We start from the raw sequence: 22,164 nt of genomic DNA, 5'->3' as shown, positions 1-22,164 counted from the left end.
GCATTTCACATGTACAGTACGGGAAGCAGAATTTGGTGCCTTGAGGAATCTCAATTTGATTCATTTTAAATCCATTCCTCGTATTTGTGGAAAGCTTGGAAGTATGTCTAAAGAATACATTCCATCTATTGCATAATTTTGTGCCAAAAATGCAAATTACTGAATGTGAATCACAACAGCAGACCCAGTTATGTTAAATCAAAGTAAATATCTGACAAATGCATGACTGAATAATTTTGACTATGCAATTCACTTCTTTATTTTGACAGGAGAATACATGCAGCTCTATTAATGGTCATCTAACATAAAATCCTAGCACCAATATATCTTTTTCTTTTAAGTCCATACCGGGCATGCAAAACTGAAAAGGGGGAGGGATTCTGCCCATGAACAAATGTTTCTTGATGGTGTTCAGATTACTGGAAGGCTCCCAGCTGAACCATTAACTTCTTTTTTTTAACCCAGCACGTTGGAGAAAGACGGTAGAAAAGCTGTGATCAACCATGCATTTCTTTATCCAGTGTGATGCAGTCACAGATCCTACTTTGGCTGAGGCATCTCCACTGGGACATGATTTAAATACACTAGTATCTCGTGCAGATTCTTTCAATGATACGGGATTGTCCATATTTCTGTGATGCTTTATGGTAGTCTCTTCAAACTTTTGTACATATGACTGTGGTATCTGCCATGTTTGGTATCTGTTCTAATGTGTCAGAATCCCTCTTTCTTGTGGAATTGAAGCCCACGAAAACTGGGCACACTGGCACATACTTTAACCACTGGATCCTTCTAATCACACCCATCCCAAATGGAAAATCATAACTCTTCAGTTTTGTAGATGTGTCGCTGTTAGCATGTGCTCCAGCCTTCCACTGTACTAGACCACGTTCCTCTAGAGTCCCTAGGAAGAAGTATAGATTACAGGGGGGAAGTGTTTGAAACAAATATGAGAGCCATAAAATCTTTTTAACAAAATAAAGCAAGTCTACTACTGCTAAATTGTGAGATTTGGTAACCTAAACTAGTTTTTCTCAGTATTGGACATGGTAGTCTTCATTATGCTGTGACAGACAGTAGTAAAAATTATTTTGGATCAATAATTAAACAATGCAGTTCGCAAATGGTTAATTAGTAGAAAATACACATTTTTCCCCTCACAATATGCAGTATGGGTTTTTCTTAGAGTTATCATCCAGCAAGACAGTAATGCCCCAAATTCAGTAAGTGATCAGCATGTGATCAGAATTCTGTTAAATAAGTTCTTGATGTGTTCAAGTACAGATTCTCTGGAAGAAAAATTGCTACTGTGGCCAAGTACTGCAAAAACCTCTCCATGCTTCTTGCTGTCTCAGGCTTTCCAGTTTCCTTGAGGTAATACTTAGTAGAGCTATGCAGTGGCTCCAAGATTTGCCTTGTATCTGTATCTTTAAAAATTATGTGTTTCTGAATTGCCCTGTGCTTGTTCCACTTTGATCTGTAATTTGGGTTCTGAGCCCATGTATAAAACAGCTCTATGTTCCCTACTCACCATAATGGAAATCAAAAAACTGCTATAACTTTCCCCCCTTTTTGCCAAAGTGGATGAAATTTAAAGAGCCTCTTCAGACTGGATTAAGCCTGCCAAATTATATGCAGATACATTCAGGAGTTCTTATGCAGGGCACATTTTTTTTAAGAAGGGAAATTATAACTTTTTCATTTTCTGCCAGAATTGGGATGTAATTGGCCCCTCCGAAGGGATGAAGTCTGCCAAATTTCAAAACGTTGGCTGTAGTGGTTTACCTGCAAGGGCAGATTTGACTGTTATATGGTGGATACAATATGAATCGGAGGTGGGATGTAGAGTAAAAAAAGAGCATGGGGAAAATGTTGCCCCCCAGCAAGGACCCTGTTACCCCAAGGGTGGGTTGTTGTGGAGTTTGGGGGACACAATGTAGATCTCTCCTTTGACTTGCATAGGGAAAGGCACTGGTGCATATGAAAAAGTTTTTAATCCCTCCTACCAAACAATGTTTGGTGTGCCTTGGAAAAATAATTAACTGTGATTAAAACAAAACCTGTCTATCAAAATGAAAGATCACACACACCCCTCTTCTCTACCTTCTGTCTCAAACTCTTGGCCAGCTCAGTTTTGTTTTAAGGTGAGGGGAAGGAGAAACACTCGTGTGGTGTGTATGGAGCTGAAGCCACAGAGCCACTCAGAAGCTTAGGGTGTCCCTGATCCCAAGACATCTTGTGAATAGCACAATCAGACTCAAAAGCATGAGAACTTTCCCTGAATCACCCCAGCTTGCCTTGCAATTCAGGGTACACACAGAGCCAGCGGACACCTCTAATATTTAGTACAGCAAAGTCTACAAAAGCTGACTGAATATTGGAACTTTAACTTTCTGGAGAGCCATCTGCCTCCTAGTGGTGACTGGGAAAACATTCTGTTGAAGGCATGGCTGTAAGTCAAGTGGCTAACCTTTTTCAGTTGCATTGACAGCCACTCCTCAAAGGGCCACATGCCAGCAGTGAGTGAGCCCAATATATACTTGGATGCACATTTGCCACACATGCAAGTATATTCTCTCACACGTGCGCACTCAAACACAATGTATGAAGAGTTAACAGGCAGCATTTCCAAGGCCTGCCTGCTGTGGGGTGGTGGGAAATGCTGTTTTACTCGTTTATCCCAAAGAGCAGGCAGAGGGATTTTGTCTCCTATACTATGCCGTGGCCCGGTCCGCTGCCTGCTCTTGAGAGTGACCTCTAAAGAGCAGGCAGAAGGATTTTGTTTCTTAATCTCAACGCTGAGCACCACAGCAGTGAAATCGGAAGGTAAACCTATGGGGCTGATAGGCCAGTTCCTGGAGCTTGCCAGGCCTGATCCAGACCAGTCTGTGGTTAGACACCCCTGTTGTATATATTGCACTGGTATCCACCTAACTCCATATGTACTGTACTGCCAGTGCTTCTATATATGATGTGCTATCTAGAATAGTGGTAACATTGATGTCACTACCATCAGGAAAATAATTAAGTTACTAGCTTCTACATCTATGTAGCCTCTCTTGATTCCATGCAGTACAGGCATGTGGATTAAATTGGTTTGGATCCACTTTGGATTCCTATGATTCTGTACATTCAAGACATGAACTATAAATAGCTCCAGAATATTGTAAGGAAATGAAATAGCTGTACCTGGAACAGTGTTGTCCAATATAAATGCAATGCTGCCCCCAACAAACATTTCTGTGGTTAACAGCACTGTTAATATTTGGTCCACTTCAGCAATGCCTACAAGTAAGATTAACAAAGTGCCTATAGCATCATATTCCATTCGTTAAACTTAAGATATTGTTCTTAGGGAAAAGAAAGAACAGTGCCTGATGATTATTCAGGATCTGAAATGTGGAATTTGTGATACAAATTTCAACATGCGAATTTGAATCCCAAAAGAAAATCCCCACCTATTTCTCCAAAATATATTTATTTTAGCCCTGTACAGAGATAATCATACACACAAACATTAGCAGGTCTCTTGTTTTTTTCCTAAAGAAAAACTACTTTAATATGTTGGTGTACTTGATTGGAATATTGGTATTTAAGGCGACAAATTCAAAACTACTTTTGGGTCTTAAACGGAAACTGCAGATAGACAGCGTGAAAATGTCAAAATTACTTCTACATTTTGAAGATCTTAATGTTCCAATCAAAACGTCATACTTTTGCATGTAATTTTGCTCCCCAAAATCCATCACTTCCATGGAGTTCTGAATCCCATTGTCTATGTGTCTATGTGTCTGGGCAGTGAGGCCAGCAGGGGCAGAGCTACTGGATGCCTTCCATGCGATTACAATTCTGTGGAAGGGAACACCCTTATAGAAGTATAGATGTTAAACAATACTGATGATATCACCAAACTGTATGGAACACCACATCAGCTCCTAGGAGGCCAGCCTAGCATCTCCCAGAGATGACATACATGATCCAAATGAAGATGGGCCAGACCCAGTTGTGGTCAACCCTCCAAGGGCTACATTTGACATGTACTACCAAGCACAGGATATAAGCATTCTAGGGGAGCCTCCAGACTGTCACTTTTGTGGGAGGGACTCAAGTCCATATTGGAACTTTAGGTTTGTGTAATCAAATTGAATTAAAATCCACCTTTTTTAAAAAACTGGACTTTTTGCAGAGAGAAAGCCCTCGGCTGAAGCAGCGCAGCTTCCATTTGGCCCCTCCAAGGCTCCCAATTGTTCCTTTGCAGCAGTAGTTTTACTTGTCCCACACTTGATATAATATCAGGGGAGCAGGGGTTTAGTTGTCCAGGGACTTGAGGGGCCTTAGACCCTTTATGTTTCGGGGAGCAGGGTCCCTTTGTCTCCAGCATCCTGTGAGCATAGAAGGAGAGTGTCTTAGCCACTGAGAAGAATCTTCTAACATGCTTCCTTGATCTTTCCTGCTGATTGGAGCCAATCAGAGTAAAAGCAAGTGAGTCAGCCAGTGAGAAGAGTCTTCTCAATAGATAACATTCTGCCCTTTCATGATTATTGGCTCCTAGGGATGTCTATTGTGAGAGAAAGCATTAACAAGGATCTCATTCTCAACCCTGCAGCAAAAAAGGAGGAGAGGTGTGGCTATGACTAACATGAAGGGATCCTGCACTTCTGAATGGCCATGGCTGTGGATGGTTGTGTGGACTAAATTAGGAGGCTGGTCTAAGTACTATCCAGAGGGAGGAATTCCTTTGGCAGTTTCCAGTTTTATGAATCCACCAGGGCTGTCTCAGAGTCAGGTTGGAAGCCTAATGGAAAGCAGTCAAGGGATGATGTGTCATCAAGACATACCAGTACGGGTCACCACATGTTCAATTTCCTTTCCTAGAAGGGGAAGATTCATAACAGGTTTATAAATAGATACATACACACCCACCCACATGCATAATATATTTTCACGCCCATGTGCATGCAATGAGAGTGCACATATCCAGGCATATATTTACATGTACCTGTGTTTGTGTTTCTAATGTGGGTATGCACATAATGTATGTGCATATACACATTTGAACTTGAGTTTGGAAACAAGCTCGTGGAAGGGCAAAGATTTTTGTGCCTCCCTTTGTCCTCACCATCAATAACACACACCAGGTTCTTTGCCTAATAGGTGACGGGGTGCACATATGGGTTACATGGTTGGGCAGATGTTGCAAGCCAAGGGAAGGAAAGCCTTCCTGCCTCTTCCCCACCCCACCCACCCACTGCTCCATTCATATATGCACTGTTTTGCATGCTTATTGCTGATTAAGATCTTTGGTATGGAAAATCAAAATTAATTGTATGAAGCCACCACACTCAGTTTCCTTTGCTTTCTCTTGCACACCTGTCCTTTTTTCCCAACACCCTTGATGTGTCCTGGATCTAGCTTCTGATGCCACATCCAATCTGTTTCGCCATCAGGCTAAACAGAAAAACAACCTATTTCTAATAGCACTCAAACAAGGGCATGTTTATAGCTGATGAGCACCCAATTTAATTTAGACAGCAGCTCCTATTTTTAAAAATGTGAAATGATACAGATCAAATTAAGAATATACACAGGAAGCTGCTTCATACTGAGTCAGGCCATTGGTACACCTAGTTCAGTAATGTCTGCACTGACTAGCAGTGGCTCTCCTGGGTTTCAAACAGGAAGCCTTACCTGGTGATGCCAGGGAGTGCACCTGGGGCCTTCTGCAGGCAAAGCAGGTGCTCTACCTCTAAGCAAATTGAACCCTCAGTGGCTAGCAAACTGAATATGTGTGGCTGGAAGAAGACTTACGGCTCCAAGTACCACGGTGCAAACAATATGAACCACCACAAACAATTGTAATCATAGTTGAGAGCCACAAGATGCTTGAGACATCTATGCTCATCTTCCGTTAGAATGTGGACCAAGCTGACCCAACCAGACTGGCAGGAGACTCTTTTATTTCCAACGCTGATGACGGGCCAGCATCCTCCATGCACCGGAGGGCAATAGACTACCTTAGGGGGCATCCAGCAAGCCACGTGGCACTCGCAGCTTTGCCCTGCTCTCTGCCCTCTCAAACAAATGCTTCAGTTTAGCAGCACCAGTCACGTACCACATGAGCAAAGCAACGCATGTGCGTGCATGATGCTTGCTGGAGCATGTGGCTTGTGCTGCCTGCCTCTCTGCTACTTGCTTGGCCTTCTTCAGTGGTGCTGTCTATGATGTGTTGGGAGAAGGCAACTAGGTGGGACAGCCAGTCAACCCAGGGCAGCAACAAGGAAGCATCATGTCCCATGAGAATGAGAACAGTGGGGGGGGGCTGAGAAAGAACAATTAGGGGTGCTGCCGCCATGCCCAGCCCCAGCACCTGCTGCGTAAGGTGATTGCCTCACTCTCCCTAATGGTAGGACCGGCCAAGATTTCATCATCTGAGGTTTTGCATGTCTCCACTTAGGCAAAGGCCCCTGTGACTTTCCAGTACCTGTGTCAATAGCATTTGGGCGTGAATCTAAGTAGTTGGGAAGGGTGAGCCCAAAGAACATTGCAAAGCCCAGGACAAAAAGATTGCGAGAGGAGTTCATGTCGACAAACTGCAGGTTGGAGAGCCCCACTGCTGTGATCATGCCTGCAAATGGGAAAGGGGAAAACACAGCGTTATCATACATGCACGACGGGCATCTTGTTGGTGGGGCTAAAATTAAAGCTCAGGCTGCAGCAGAGGACCATCAGGGCCATCCCAGGGGTCTGGCTTTCCCAATGCCAGTTCAGCAGAACAATTGTTGTGTAGAAACCAGGGTTTTGTCGGTAGATGAGAAAGTGGAAAATGCGCACACGTCCTTCACACGCCCAAGCAAGTGTGTTGTCTTTGCCCCTCACCACTATGGAGCTAACGGCATATTACCATGCTAATTTTTGGAACACTATCCTGGAACGTTTTTTTTAATTAGAATGGGAAAGCATCGGGGGGAGGTGCCTAAATCTTCTCCTGCTCCAAATTGCCCCCTCCCAAGTGGCTTCCCTCGTCCATGGGGTTCCAATGACCTATTTATAAGGGTAAACAATACGTTTCCATTCTCACCAGAGGGGGAAGCAGCTGCTAAGGAGGGAAAGGGCACAAACACCCTGCAATGAGGTATGGAATGATCTGTCCGTTTTGGCTCTCTGTTTCTTTTTTTTAGTCTTAAATGCGGTTCTCCACATTTCTGCAACAATCTGCTGTTTTTTTTTAAATCCGCACCAAATTTTTCAGCACTGGGTGAGAATTTGTCCTAATAACCACATTTTTGCATGCAGTTTAGAATAAACACATTTTTGCAAGCAGTTTCTCCTAACAGAATGCATTCTTGTATCTTATCTTCACCAGTATATTCATTTTTATGCACACTTTCCCCTAATGTAAGCATTGTAAATGTTGGTTGGTTGGAGAACCCCACTGCAAGATTCAGATAAATGCAAATTTGGAAAACTGGCCCTGTTTCAGTTCTCATATTGCTTCAGAAAGTGCAAATTTGATAGATTCAGCTTTATCTATTTATTTATTTATTTATTAAATTTATTAGTCGCCCATCTGGCTGGTTGTCCAGCCACTCTGGGCGACGTACAAGATAAAAATACAAACTGAATTGAATTTCTCCCTACCTGCAACCCCACCACTCTCCTCTTCCCAAAGCTGCTTTTCTTTTCTACAGGGAGGTTGGAGGTACTGTTACACATGTAAGTGCCCAATAGCAAGCCTCTATCTTTCAAGATTGCCTCTCAAAGTTCACAGCTTCTAAGTCCAGAGACCTAAGCAAGCTTGCACTTTTGGGTCATTCATGTTAGAAATGAACAGCAGGGTCAGTAAAATTTAAAAAAGGACGTTTGTATCATAATAAGCAGCTATGTCCGCCTGAACAGTTCAGTTGCAAGGTGTTATGTCTGTCATCTTTTTAAGGCAGTGGTTCTGAATCGGGGGTCCATGCATGGGTTTCAGGGGGTCCATGAACTGGGCACAAGAAAAATAAATTTCCAGTGCAACAAAATTAATTGTATGCAAAACATTGTATGTGTTTATGTGTGGGGCTCCACAGCTTTCACATCAGATTCTCAAAGGGATCCGTGACCCGAAAGACGATAAGAACTGCTGTCTTAAGGATGTGGAAATAGATTTGAAAGTTCAGGTTCACTTTTTCTCTTTCTGCCTTTCTTTTCGATAATTTGCCACCATTCAGTAGTTCAGCATTGCATTTCTCATCGTCACTTACAAATTAAAAAAACACAAAACCACACAATTAAAACTACAACATCATAACAAAAACATAATTAAAACAGAGCCATGTGAGAAACAGCAGGACAGAGAAAAACATAAAATCACAGTAAAGGTAAAGGTGTCCCCGCACTTGTAGTGCGAGTCGTTTCCGACTCTTAGGGTGACGTCTTGCGACGTTTACTAGGCAGACCATATATATGGGGTGGGATTGCCAGTTCCTTCCCCGGCCTTTCTTTACCCCCCAGCATGTGCCAGGTACTCATTTTACCAACCACGGATGGATGGAAGGCTGAGTGGACCTCAACCCTTTTCACCGGAGATTCAACTTCCTCCTTCCGTTGGAATCGAACTCCGGCCATGAGCAGAGCTGTTGGCTGCGTTACCGCCACTTACCACTCTGCGCCACGGAGGATCTTAAAAATCACAGTAGGAGAAAAAAAATCTAAGAGATCAACCATCATTTAAAAAAGCCTAGTAGGGGGAAGATACTTGGGAGGAGGGAACACCTGGTACTGAAAAGACACTAAGTGCCAGGAAGGCCTCCCTAGGGAGGGCATTCCAAAGGTGGGGCACCATGACTGAGAAGGGCCTCTCCCCTGTCCCCATTCTGATGGCAAAGGCACCTAGAGAAACGTCTCCAAAGATGATTTTTTGTCAATGTCCATTTTGTCAATGTTCGTGCAGAATGAGAGAATGCACTTCCATACTTGCAGTACCCTGGGGACCCTTGGAAGTGTGTTGTGGCTAGGAATGGGGGAGAAATTTGATTCAATTTACATTTAATGCTGCATCTATCTAATCTGCACTTTCTAAAACAATATTAGAACTGAAATGTAGCCATCCTTCTAAATTTGCACTTATCCAAATTTTGCAATGCAGCTCTCCATCCAACCAATGTTTACAAAAAATGCACATAGCGGAAAGTGTGCATAAAAATGTATTATATTAGGAGAAATTGCTTGCAAAAACGTGTACATTAGTCAAAACTGCATGCAAAAATGTGCTTGTTAAGAGAAATTATCACTAAAATGCTGAAGAATTTTAATGAGGACTTTTTAAAAAATCACCAATGTCTGCAGAAATGTGGAGAACTCAATTTAAGATTGGAAAAAAGGGAGAGATCCTAAACTGACAGATCCTTCCATTCCTATTTGTGGCCCTCCACCAGGCTCACAACTGGGAAGCTCCGGCATGGAGGTGCTGTTTGTAAGTCCCAGCGCTTCAAGAGGTGGATGAAACATGCATGGCTGCTGCTGCAATTAGGATGATCACGGCAACTGCTTTTCTGTGATCGTACACATTGCAGCAGCCACGTATGACAAAAAACCCATCAGTACCGTGTAGAATGTCTGGGATTTTGGCTCCCTGCTAGAAACAAATATCCCTGTAGTCCCAACATGACAGAATCAGTTCTCAGAAACAGATCTCTTTGTGAGCAAAGCCCAGCTACTCCCCAAGCACTTGAGTGGAGAGACAGCTATAGGTGGGTTACGTCCACTGAAATCTCAGAAGTTACAGGGGTCTGTATAGTATCTCCAGTACTCAGGGGACGGTCTTCAGTGCTGCTCCTTATTACTAACAGGAGCAGAGTAAGTTATGCAAGCGAAGAATATGTGCAAATTTGCTTTGTTTCCATAATTGATACAGGTGACCCTATGATTCAGCTTTTCTTAACACAGTTTTGATGTTTTGATGTAGCACAGATAATTTGTATCATTTCTGATACTCCTCTCTAAGGGCACTTCCACACGGTTGCTATTGTCGAGTGGGATTCAATCACATATTGATAAATGAAATTTGCACATTTACAGTTGATTGGGAGGTCTTGTGCAACCAACACTTTCCCCAAAAGACCAGTTTTTTGCACAAAGAACAGTGACAGGAAAATCACTGGAAAGTGTGGGGAAACATTTGCTTGACACAACATCGTCTCACCTTCCCACAAACAAATCAAGATGAATGCTCATTAGATAGTCAATGTTGTCTGATCTCCCTGCAAACAAATCAGGCTGAATGCACAATAAACAGGTTGTCTGAAACTGCCCTATTGTGAAGAAGATGGACATTTGTGAGAAAGAGGCAAATTTATGTTTGGCATTTTGTGTTTAGAAAAAAAACTCATCTGAGAAGAGTAATGAGAAGAATAATATGGCTATTCCTACATTTTTAATACTGTTTTCCTTAAATGGAGCAGACAGTTTTGCTCCCTTGAGGAGATAGTTGCTTCACCTCCAGGCAGTTCATAAAATAAAATACAACGATGGTCGATTTGGAAATCTTTCACGGAGTGTTCTGAGAAAGAATATTAAAATGGTAGTACTATCGACAAATGTCCCTTAATAAACAGACCCTTTCATGATTGTTTTACTTTCATGTTTTTAGCCTAGGTAGACCCCAAAGTGTTTCTAAAACTGCTACAATATAGTGGGGGGCTTTTTTAAACATAACTTTGCAAATTACATTTCATAGTTCAATTTAATAATCTTAACGTGGCCAGTCTTGAAAACTTTGATTCAGATAATGCCTATTCTGAAAAAGAAAGAGAAAAAGAAGCCACAGCCAGTCTCACACCTAACATCTGAATTAACACCACGGCATCAAACCATTACAGTTTTAGCTGGGGCTTACGTTCTGGCTCTGCTTCATTCCAGCAAAGGCTCAATAGCGCTTTGGCATACCTGATCCACTCTTATTATTGCCAACTGAGCTGCCTGACATTCCTCCCATGTCTACAGGTGGGTGAGTGGCATCTCACAATATCCTTCACTTATTTGTGATCTGCACAGAGATAAGATCCTGTCATTTTTAATGCTGTTTACATTTCCATACTTTCCCCTGTCATGAGGACTAAAACTCCTTTCCCCCTCAGATTTTTAAAACAGCCATCACCACCTGCTAGCAACTTGGATGCTGTAGTTCAGCTTTCCTTAACCTGGTGCCCTTTAGATGTTTTGGACTACAACTTTCATCAGGAGTTGTAGTCCACAATATCTGGAGGGCACCAGGTTGGGAAAGGCTGCTGCCATTCATATCTAGTTTATGACTGAACATTTATAGACACCTCTACACTACTATTAGTAAGTGACTAGTAAGAGCCAGCGGATTGTTGTGGCTAGAATGTTAAGCTAGGACCTGGGAGACTAGGGTTCAAATCTCCACTTGGCCAGCAAGCGTGGTAGGTAACCTTGAGCCAGTCACAGTCTCTCAGCCTCACCTACCTCACAGGGCTGTTGTGAGGACAAAACAGAGAGGGAGGAGAATCATGTGCACCACCTTGAGCTCCTTGCAGGAAAGGTGGGATACAATAAATAAGTAAAGTGGCTGTGCCAGTATTATATGTGTTTTCTTGCAGATTGCTACATAAATAAGAAATTGTCATCTCCTGTTTACCATATTTTGCACGGCAGTTTTATTAAAGGTAACTTACCAAACAATGTGCAGAACATCCCTCCAAGGATAGGGTCAGGGAGGGAGGCAAACAAAGCTGTGAACTTGCCAATGGTTCCCAAAATAAGCATGATCCCGGCACCATATTGCACAACTTTCCGGCTGCCTACCTGTATAGGAAGGCCAGACACACCAGAAACAGCCAGTTATTCCTGCTTTGGTCCTTCACGATATTATTATTATAAGTCTTCTCTGTAGATTTCTGCATCCCATATGTTGTGGATGGGAGAAGGTGGAGGTTCCGTTGCATCTATTTAGTGGTGTTGTACTATACCCACACTCTGAAGCTCCTCAGGATAGGAGGATTTGCATCTCTTTTGTATAGTAAAATATAAATATATTTTATAAACTGTTAAATATAAACTTTACTCTTTCAGTAGGATTTCTAACCGTAATAGAGAAACTATCTCAATTTTTTCACGGACAAGGTGAGATTTTAGACTACAGTCCTGTACAGGTCCCCTTGAATTCAGTGGGATTTACTTCTGAGTACACAGGTATAGCAACTCACTGCTAATTAACATTTCCCCCCCCAAAAAAGATGATGGCTGATCATCAACCCCATAAATCAGGTGTGATCAGCCAAACACTTTTAGGTTTCATTTATTTCAATGGACAAGTTTTACATATGCTTAAATCTCTCCCATTGAAATAAATGGAACTTGAATGTACCACAGTCAATAGCAGAGCTAGCATTCAGAAGAATCTAGTGTGTGGCTTGGCAACCATCAGGCTTGGTATAATCCCTCAAGGGGGGAATTGTTTCAAAGTAAAACAACCTCTCTTTGCTGCTTACCTTGGTCCTAATCCCCACTCAGTCCTGAAGCTCACTGGGCCAGTCACTCTCTTTCAACCTAGCCAACCTCACAGAGTTGTTCTGAGAATAACTGGGAGGCAGGGAATCATGTACACTACCCTGAACTCTTTAAAAGAGGAGTAGGATCATAATAATTCCTAACCACATTCAGCAATGGGTGAGGGGAGGTTTCCCCCACCTGAGATTCTGGGGAACCTCTGCCACACAGAGCAGACAATATTGGGCTTGATATATGCTTTGCGGTTGCTGACCTTGAAAACAAAACAAAGCATTTTAACTTCTGTTTTGCTAATCACTTTGCAGGTTGTGTCAACAACACTAAGGTAGAAGTAGATTACAGTTGCAATGAAGAAACATCCCAGTTTACAAAGTGTGTTTTCGGGGGTGAGGATGGAAATAATAACAGAATTCTACCACTTCCACAGCAGAAGATCATTTCAAAGCCTGCTCTTCTATCCTCTGTCTCCAGCCAACCAATTCCCCTTTGAATTCAGCATGTGAAGCTGGCTTATAATGAATCAGACCAGGAATAGCCAATGTGGTGCCTTCCAGATGTTGCTGGACATTAACTCCCATCATCCCTGACCACTGGCTGTGTTGGCAGGGATTAATGGGAGCTGGAGTCCAGCAACATCTGGAGGGCACCACGTTGGCTATCTTTGAGTCAGACCATTGGGCTCTCTAGCCCAGCATTCTCTGCTCCAGCAAACAGCAGACCTCCTGGGTCTCTCAGGCTGGGGAGTCTTGCCTCCTCCATTATCTCCTACATCTGATCCTTTCCACTGGGGATGCCAAGGACTGAACATGGGACCTTCAGCATGAAAAGCAGGTGCTCTACCGCTAGGGATGAGTGAACCTTTAATTGGCCAATCTCTGTACCAAAGTTACATCTGTTCAGCCACAAGTGCAAAAACAGCCTCACATGGGATCATCACTCAGAACAGCACATTGATTTGCATACAGAAGGCCCCATGTTCAGTCCCTAACACAGGGATGGAGGATCTGTGGCTCTCCAGATGTTTTGGCCTCCAACTCCCATCAGCCCCTGTAGGCCAGTAACATCTGGGGCTCCCCACCCCTGCCCTGGCATCTACAGTTTTAAAAAATCAGGTGACGTGAGAACCTCTGCCAAGACCCAGCATTGTCAGAATAGGAGACAGTATGTAGATGACCAAATAGTCTGATCTAGTATAAGATAGCTTCCTATGCACCCAAGAGTTTTTTCCTATCAAGAAACCACTGGAATGCTCCAGGGGTTCACCTGGTCATGTAAATGAAATCAAAGTAACCAGAAACCCTAACTAGGATGGGACTGGAAAATTAAAACCTGCTGCTTATCTTGCACAGATGCCATAAGCAGGAAGCCTTGTGCTGCTCCTGGAGCAGAGGACAGAAACAGCCAGCTGTGTTCAGCTCCAGCAGATGTTCCCGAGTCTCCTCCCAGCATAGTCCCATGGACCGTGACTGGCAGAAATCCAACAAGGTCCTAGAAACAGAAGACGCTATCAAACATCGTAGGATGGTACCTTGGTGATGCCCAAGACTCCAATGTTAGGGCTCGAGGAAGTAGAACCATTGCCAGTGCCCAGCAGGCCAGCAATTATACAAGAGATGCCCTCTGTAAAAATGCCCCTGAGGGGGAAGAAAAAAAGAACTCCAACTATTGCATTAGGTTTTCCACAGGTCTCTCTCCTACAGTTTTTGCAGGAGAGAATTGCAAAAAAATAAATAAAAATCATTCACTTTTTCATTATTTGCTTTCCTGCTTTGTGTCCCACAAATACTCAGCCTTTAAGGGCTCCCATGGTGAATTACAATACTAAATGATCACAAAGCAATTTAAAACAATAATTAAAAACATAAAAATCAGCAACATAAAATTTAGACCAGAGCCATGCAGCATAGAACTATCGGAAGGTTCTATGACTGACTACATGCTGGATCCCTTACACCATTATGGTACCTCCAGGTACTCTTGCATAGGCACACGGAAGCATTCTCCCTAACAGGAACAGGAGCAAGCATCCTGCTTTGTCCCACCACCAAACTCTAAATCTGTGGTCATTCCTCATGCTCGATAATAGGGCCATAGCTCAGTGGTAGGACATCTGCTTTGCATGCAAAAGTTCCAACCAATGCAAAAAAGTTGCGTGTTTCTTACCTGTTAATGGCATGTACAGGTGGAGGTGGCGCACCTGCAAGCCTAGCGCAGGCATAATAATCCCCAATAGATTCAATGATCCCAGATAAGGTGGCACTGAACATTCCCAGCACAGCAGCTGCTGTCACTGTGGGGATCCCCCACTGGCCTAGGACAAGTAAAGGTGCGCAGCTGTTAGCTGTATCAGAATGTTGCATCTCAAGCAAATGGCACAGACTTTAAAGTCATGTGACCCAAACACACGTTCGGGGGGTGATTCCCCATCCATACCACATTAACTCTCTCGTAGATTAACCCACATAAACCTTTATGAAGTGTGTGCTGCAACCCACAGAAGTTCCAGAGTGCAAAAGAGTAAAACGTATGGGAACCTGTTGCCCTTCAGGTGTTATTAGACTACAACTCCCATCATCCCTGACCACAAGTCATACCAGATGTGGCTAATGGGAATTGGAGTCCAGCAGCATCTGGGAGGCCACAGGTTCCCTATCTTTGCTATAAAAAGACCCCAAACTTGTAGCGTGCAAGTATCCAGAATTTTGTAGCTTTAGATACCCTGAAGTGTGTGTGTGTGTTTAGCTTTTTGATCCTGCACCAAAGCTGGCATGGAACACAAAGAGGAAAGGCATGAGGAACAGATGTATATCATCCTCCAACTCCTGTTCTGACTTTCCTTTGGGGTGTGGCTATGGAGGTTGTTATGATGAGCTCCCACACATCAAAAAATTGCCAATACACCAGTGCTGGAGAACCACATCCCCACCCAACTCTGAAGCTTACAGAATGACTTTGAACCCATGATTATTGGACAAGCCCATCATCTGAGCATTATTTAGCTGTTAATCTATGTTTTCCCCATTCAAATTAGACCGCAGTAGTTTCACCCGTACATATTTGAATATGTGTATGAGGAGCAACTTCAAACTTTCCCATTCATTCCAAAAGGTAGTCCCTTTTGTATTTGACCCTACCTTCTAATTTGTTTATTCTATTAGACTGATGAAGTCCTGGCAGGGCAGGTGCACAGATACCTGCGCCGGCACTTTGGAATTTAAGACTGGAATATATATATATATATATATACCAGAACACTGCACAAGCAAGCCACATTAAAAATTTCTACACCAGATATATTGGGCAGGAATCTGAAAAGCGTGTGCTGAGAATTTACAATTCCTTTCATTTCTTTTCCAGCCTACCAGTAAAGGCACTTCAGGAGCTTAGGTTTAGCCTTTACTAAAGTAAAGTGCCTTTACTAGTAAGCTGGAAAAGAAATGAAAGGAATTGTAAATTCTCAGCACACGCTTTTCAGATTCCTGCCCAATATATCTGGTGTAGAAATTTTTAATGTGGCTTGCTTGTGTAGTGTTCTGGTTTTGTGCAAATCTGAGGGATCAGAAGAAAAAAATCTTCTGTTCGGAAGCATACTGGAAATAGTTACAAGCACAGAAGTGAAAGCATATAGGAAGTGGTGGGTGTGGAAAGGGGAGTAACAGAAAGTAACAATTGATCCACCCACCCAAGAACACCAAAAAAATCCACAATCCTGAGTGGAGCAGCTCGGTGACCCATTTTCTCCAACATATCAGATTATCCCTGTAAGGGGTAAACCTGAATTTACAGGGGGAAAGCATTGAGATTAATGTTGTTTGAGGGTAAACTCTGGTGTGAACAAGGCCCATATCTTAGTCTTACCTATCTCAGAAGGTGGGTCAGCAGCAGGCATGACTGGGCCCTTGGTCTACATGCACGCAATACCTGCCATGAACCAAGATGGCAACAAGGGCATTAGCCCCTTAGGGAAGCCTCAGCCGCTATCTTGGTTGATGGTAGGTATGCATGCACAGCGCACACAGCATTTACCACAACAGGAGAGCAGGTAGGTGTCGCCGGCCTGTGTGGTTAAATGGGAGGTGCTTCTCTGTGATCTGTGACAGGATTGGGAGCAAACACTGCTGCGGATTGTGAAATGGAAGTGTAACCTTTCCACCCTGAGGGGTCCTTCAGGGGCCCCTCTGGGTTGTAGGGGCCGTTGGCTAGGGCCCGACCTGGCCACCCTCTGGTGCCGGCCCTGCTCAGAAGCTTGTTGTGAAAGTAAAATGGGGAGATGGAAAAGTGAGAGAATACCCATTACTTACAAGGGTAGGGGAGACGAAACCATGGTGCAATTGATATGATTTGTCCTCTAGCATCTGTTCTGGCCTTGAATCCATAGGCATTTGCATCACGAGGAAATACATCTGTCACTGTCAGAATGTAACACAACAGCCAGACCACCAAAATGGCCAGTATGATCTGAAGAGGAAACACAAAGATTCAGATAGTACCACTAAATTCACTGTACTAACTTACTACTCATAGCTTTAGAGTTTCTGTGAGCTCAGAATCCTGTGAGCATTTACTCAGAAGTAAATCTTGCTGAGTTCAACGAGACTTACTCCAGGAAACTATCCACAGGATTGCAGCCTGAGTAATTCAAAGGAGAAGCAGGATATTTCTGCCTTACTATTAATCTCCATATACGTCTTTGCTCTTTTTCCATTTTAAAATAATTTCTGGTATCTGAGATCACCTTACTTTGCAGACTTTGTTCCGTGATATACCCCAAATGATATTTCATGCTAGAGACCTGTGTGTGTGTGTGTGTGTGTGTGTGTGTGTGTGTGTGTGTGTGTGTGAGAGAGAGAGAGAGAGAGAGAGAAACATGCTGCGTTTTTTACGCTTGTCCATAGCATACAATCCACACATTGCTTCTCTTGAAATTGCATTTTCCTGGCATGCATACTGCAACATTTTGTCACTGAGAATATTAGATTCTTCCCTAAGACATCCTTTTCAGCACCCTTGTGCTTGCTATATGGAATGTGATTGTGCAAGTTCACAGGCCCAGTAGACTGCTGGGGGAAGGATATATCACTATTGCCAGATGACTGAACGCACCGCTTACAGAGGGCTTTTGAAATTAAGCCACCAGTCACATAAAATTAGGCTGAAGGGCACAGGCAGCCCTAGGGATGCAGGCTACCCACCCCTGATAGATGGAGTGCTAAACTTAGACTTGAGCAGACCTGGGTTCATATCCCCATTCATTTCTGAAGCCCACTGGATTTCCCCTGAGCCAGTCACTCACTCTCAGCTTAACCTCTCCCACATGGTGAGAAAGAAGTGGTGGGGAGGGCGATATATAGTGCTCTGATGCTATCTGGAATTAAAATGTAAGAAATAAATATAATAAGCTGACAATAAAATAAAATCAAACTGGGATCATGGCAAATTTGTCCCATTGAACAAAGGGGACCTTTCCTTACTGGAAACATCTTGAAGATCTGTATCCGGAACACAGTGCACCCTTTTCCGCATTTGTAGCCAGGGAGGAGGAAAGACACATTCCGTAGGTACTGAGCAAACAAAACGATTAAAAAAATGGAGCTGTTTAAAAGAGAAAAAAGGCATGGTGAGAAGCAGAGATCAGACGCAAGCTGGGTGCAGAAACATTAGGGCCGATTCACATTACTTCCAATGGGATCTCTTTTGCTACTGTTAAGGACTCACTCACCATGAACATAATGTTATCTGGGTAGTTTTGACTTCTACATTTTTTAAAAAAACAAAAACCTGGCACCAACAGCATGAACTGGCCTTGAATCCATCCTGGATGAAGAAATTTAACACCACTGGAGGGGGTTGGGCCTTCTTTAATGAAGCGATATGCGCTTAGCAGTTACAACATTGCTGCTAAGCATTCCATTCTGTTGCAAATTTGCTTTCTTCTTTTTCCAGAAGTTCCAAAATCAGTGCAGTAGAGCCCTTAGAGTCCCTTTGTTCTGATTTTTACTCTAATGGCTTGCAAGCCTGAGAAAGTTGAGCTCCCATTATAGTTAGCAGCTTCATGTCCACTGATTTCAGTGCAGCTAATTTTCTCTGGATTGTACCCACTGTATTTAAGGTCTGCTTTCATCTTCTGATTTTACACAGACTTATGTCACAGGGGCATATATGTCAGAATTTAATTCAGATGTGATATAATCAAAACTGACATACTAGTAGAGACACAAATTTGGAATTTGAACCTGACTTAAATAATTGTCAGAGCAGCAGCTAAGGAAGTTCAATACTGTTCTGTCTTCCATGACCTTTTCCTGTGTCTTTCAAACAATACAAGTAACATATTGGTGACCATCTTATGCATTTCATATAAAACTAAAGATCCAGTGGGAAGGGCTCCAGAAGTAGATGTATAATCATATAATCATATATAACACAAGTGTGTGGTAGCTGAAACAGTTTGTAACTCTGTATTCACACATACGAATGAATACATATGAATGAATGAACGAACAATTAATTCAATGAATGAACTTTAAGTTAGGAATATAATTGTATGTATTTATGGGTCCCCTCCAGACTGCTATTGTTTTGCAGGAGGAATTCAATTGCATATCGGCAAATTTAGGTTTGTGCAATTAAATTGAATTAAAGGACACTCATGCAACAAACTGACTTAAAAAATCAGACTGTTTGCGGTAAGGAAAGTGATAGGAAAATGCACCAGAAAGTGTGGGCTGACCATTGTTTCACAGGAAGTTGTATAAGCTCTGCAAATAAATTAGGATGAATGTTCAATAAATAGCAGATGCCATAAAACCTCTGCGGAAACAATCAGAATGAATGCTCACTAAACAGAGGACACTGAATAACCTCCACGCAAACTTTGTACAAACAAATCAAGATGAATGCTCAATAAACAGGTTGTCTTGCAGCACCCATGGTCTTTAAGCTGTGAGTTACAGGCAGTTCAGCCACCACACTAATATGTATGGGATCCCCTCCCCGGTGATTACAATACAAGCATGTAAATAATGGTCTTTATTGTGGACATATGGCAGAACTGCAGAGAAACAAACCCACTGGAATGGAGATTGAAACATTAGTATATAATGTTCTCACCATGCCAACGACCGACTTGTTTCCAGTACACATTTCTCTAGTCCCTTTAATTTAAATAATCACCAGCACCCTATGCCTCAGTACTGATTGATTCATCCTTCCTGTTTTCATCTCTCTCTCTCACACACACACACAACACACACACACACTTTCTGAAGCTCTGAGCAGTGGAAGAACAACCATTTATAATTCCACTCACTGCTTCACTTGAGTTGGTCTGGCAGTAGAGTGAGATGATGACGAGGGAGCCTTGGGCAACTGGTCGGTTTGTACCTCTGCAGTTCAGTCCTTTTGAGATTCTGCAGTAGTTCTGCAGCTCTACAGGTTTTTATTCTCTACTCTGAAATTCGGCAGTATTGAAAAAGTACAGCCTACAGTGCCGCAATGCCCCAGTGTGATCCGGCTCTGTCCCCTGCAGCTTGGAAGACGGAGAGGCCTATTAGGGAGACAGTGGGTGTGACCGTGAGCGGCCCAATGTAGTTTAGCAGGGCCCCAGGAAGGCCCACCAGCCCAATTGCCACTTCCACCAGGCTGGAAACAATGATTGCTCCTTGGATCTATGGTAGAAAGGGGGGAAAGGTTACATTCCATTAAGAGAGATGCAGCATGGATAATTAAACAAAACCAGTTAGGTCATACATTTCACTAAAAAATACCTCTCCATGTTTGTGAGACAAGAAATCCCAGATTGTGCAAGTAGGTTACATGATGCAAACAGATAATCAGAGCTTGGAAGATTACTTTTAAAAAGTAATAAATTACAGTTACAGTTACATGGCCCAAAAAAGTAGTAATTACTGTTACAATTACAATTGCTCTGAGAGTAACTGATTACTTTACTTTTCCTCCAAAGTAAACACTACAATTACATTTCAGTTACTTAATTAAAAAAAATGCCTACAAGGTGCTGGCCTTGGCTGCTGCACATCTAAGTAGCCTAAAACAACATTAAAAATAAACACACACATACAGAGGTAGTAGAATAATTCTTTTTATTCATAAGATACCAATGGTGGTCTCTCCGCTGGTAAGGGTGGTGGGGAGGGAGGCAGAGGCCACTACTCAGATCTTTGCACGTCAAACCAAGTGCAACCCCCTCCCTCAGCCAGGAAGCATGATCTCTCTCACTTAACCACCTCCCAGATGCTGCCCTGCCACCAACTAAGGGACACTCACTCAAGCAAACATTTTCCCCTGAGATGCAAAACAGTTAAAATACTGCAAATGCAGCACAGTAGCCAGAGAGGGTGGGGGAGGCCACTTTGTGTGCCAAGTGCAAACACAGTATTCTCTCTCTCTCACTCTCTGTCTCTCTCACACACACACGTTGTCATCTTTCACTTCCACAGTTGTTTATCTCCATTCTGCTGCTGCCTTCTTCTCCTCCTTTATCCATGTTCTTGACCTCCTGATCCTTTTCCCCTCCACTCCATTCTTCACCACCACTATCCATTTTTTTAAACAATTGTTTTCTCTACTCCACCCCATCTCACTCTCCGCCTCCTCCCTCGTCACCTCCTACCCATCCACAGAGCATGAGGAAAGAGCGACACTGCACAGAAGCCCAGTTTGAGGCACATGATTTTCATCCACAAATCAGAGGAGCAGAAGACGTCCCCTGCTCCCCCCCCCAAGTAGGGCCGAAAAGTAATTCTGGAAATGTTACAATTACTCCACAAAAGTAGTAAAATTACTCCTAGTTCTATTACAATCAAAATGTAAAGGAATTACCCACTCATTACTCAAAAAAGTAATGAATTACAAGTAATTCGTTGCTTGTAACTAGTTACTTCCAAGCTCTGCAGATAATATCTGCATGGATTTATTTAACATGTAGACCTCCTTCGGGCTGCAGAATTCTTAAAAGAATTACAATTTTATTTTATTTTCCTCTTTGTTTGGGATCACTTAGGCTATAACCCTAAACACACCCACTAGGGAGTAAGCTCAATTTAACACAGTAGAAATTAGTTCTGTATAAACGTGCTAAGGCTGCAACACGATGTATACGTTCCTAGGAGGAAGCCCCACTTCAGAGGTCCTTCTGAATAAATATGCATAGGATTGTGCTGATAGGCTCTGATATATAAACTTTGACTTGTACAGAGGAAGCACCTGGATTTGGTCCCCATAACAAAAGCAAAGTATATTTGATCAAATTATAAAAGGGATGGACAGCTGGTATAGCACAGTGGGGAGGAGAACCTGGCTGGGAGTCCAGTCTGTGAGTTGAAATCCCTCATTTTTCCTGGGTGTCAAGGGCCAGCTAAAGATCACCCCCACAGTGAGTGGCTCGGGTTACATGCCCTGCCACCTGTGCAGCCGTGGGCAAGCTGCATAGTCCCAAGGAGCCCAGTTGCCCCCCAGCTGGCAGTTGCGGACAAGGAAGGGGCTGGCTTGTGCAGCTGTGGCAAGCTGAGCAGGTCCTAGCCAGCTAGGGAGGACTAGCCTCAGAGGGAGGCAATGGTAAACCCCCTCTGAATACTGCTTACCATGAAAACCCTATTCATAGGGTCACCATAATTCGGGATCGACTTCAAGGCA

General features: G+C 43.0%; 1 protein-coding gene across 2 annotated transcripts in view; it reads right to left on the bottom strand.

Annotated features, from left to right (window-relative positions):
- Positions 1 to 245: 245 nt before the first annotated feature.
- SLC23A1 (solute carrier family 23 member 1) overlaps positions 246 to 22,164 on the bottom strand; it is a 36,712-nt gene continuing 14,793 nt past the window's right edge. Inside the window, exons 7-16 of one of the 2 annotated variants that reach the window (XM_061622421.1) lie at positions 19,996 to 20,177; positions 17,982 to 18,102; positions 16,812 to 16,968; positions 14,674 to 14,821; positions 14,039 to 14,144; positions 11,676 to 11,805; positions 6,482 to 6,625; positions 4,839 to 4,871; positions 3,190 to 3,285; positions 246 to 904 (exon numbers count right to left, since the gene is read on the bottom strand). In XM_061622421.1, the coding sequence (XP_061478405.1) occupies positions 657 to 904; positions 3,190 to 3,285; positions 4,839 to 4,871; positions 6,482 to 6,625; positions 11,676 to 11,805; positions 14,039 to 14,144; positions 14,674 to 14,821; positions 16,812 to 16,968; positions 17,982 to 18,102; positions 19,996 to 20,177 (1,365 nt within the window). In that variant the 3' untranslated portion in view covers positions 246 to 656. The remainder of the gene's footprint in view (positions 905 to 3,189; positions 3,286 to 4,838; positions 4,872 to 6,481; positions 6,626 to 11,675; positions 11,806 to 14,038; positions 14,145 to 14,673; positions 14,822 to 16,811; positions 16,969 to 17,981; positions 18,103 to 19,995; positions 20,178 to 22,164) is intronic. The other variant, XM_061622423.1, reaches the window with a different exon arrangement.

The sequence above is a fragment of the Rhineura floridana genome, chromosome 4 (genome assembly GCF_030035675.1).
Source record: "Rhineura floridana isolate rRhiFlo1 chromosome 4, rRhiFlo1.hap2, whole genome shotgun sequence".
Lineage (NCBI taxonomy): Eukaryota > Metazoa > Chordata > Lepidosauria > Squamata > Rhineuridae > Rhineura > Rhineura floridana.
Note: the sequence above shows the minus strand (reverse complement) of the source record. Positions and strands in the feature narration are given on the sequence as shown.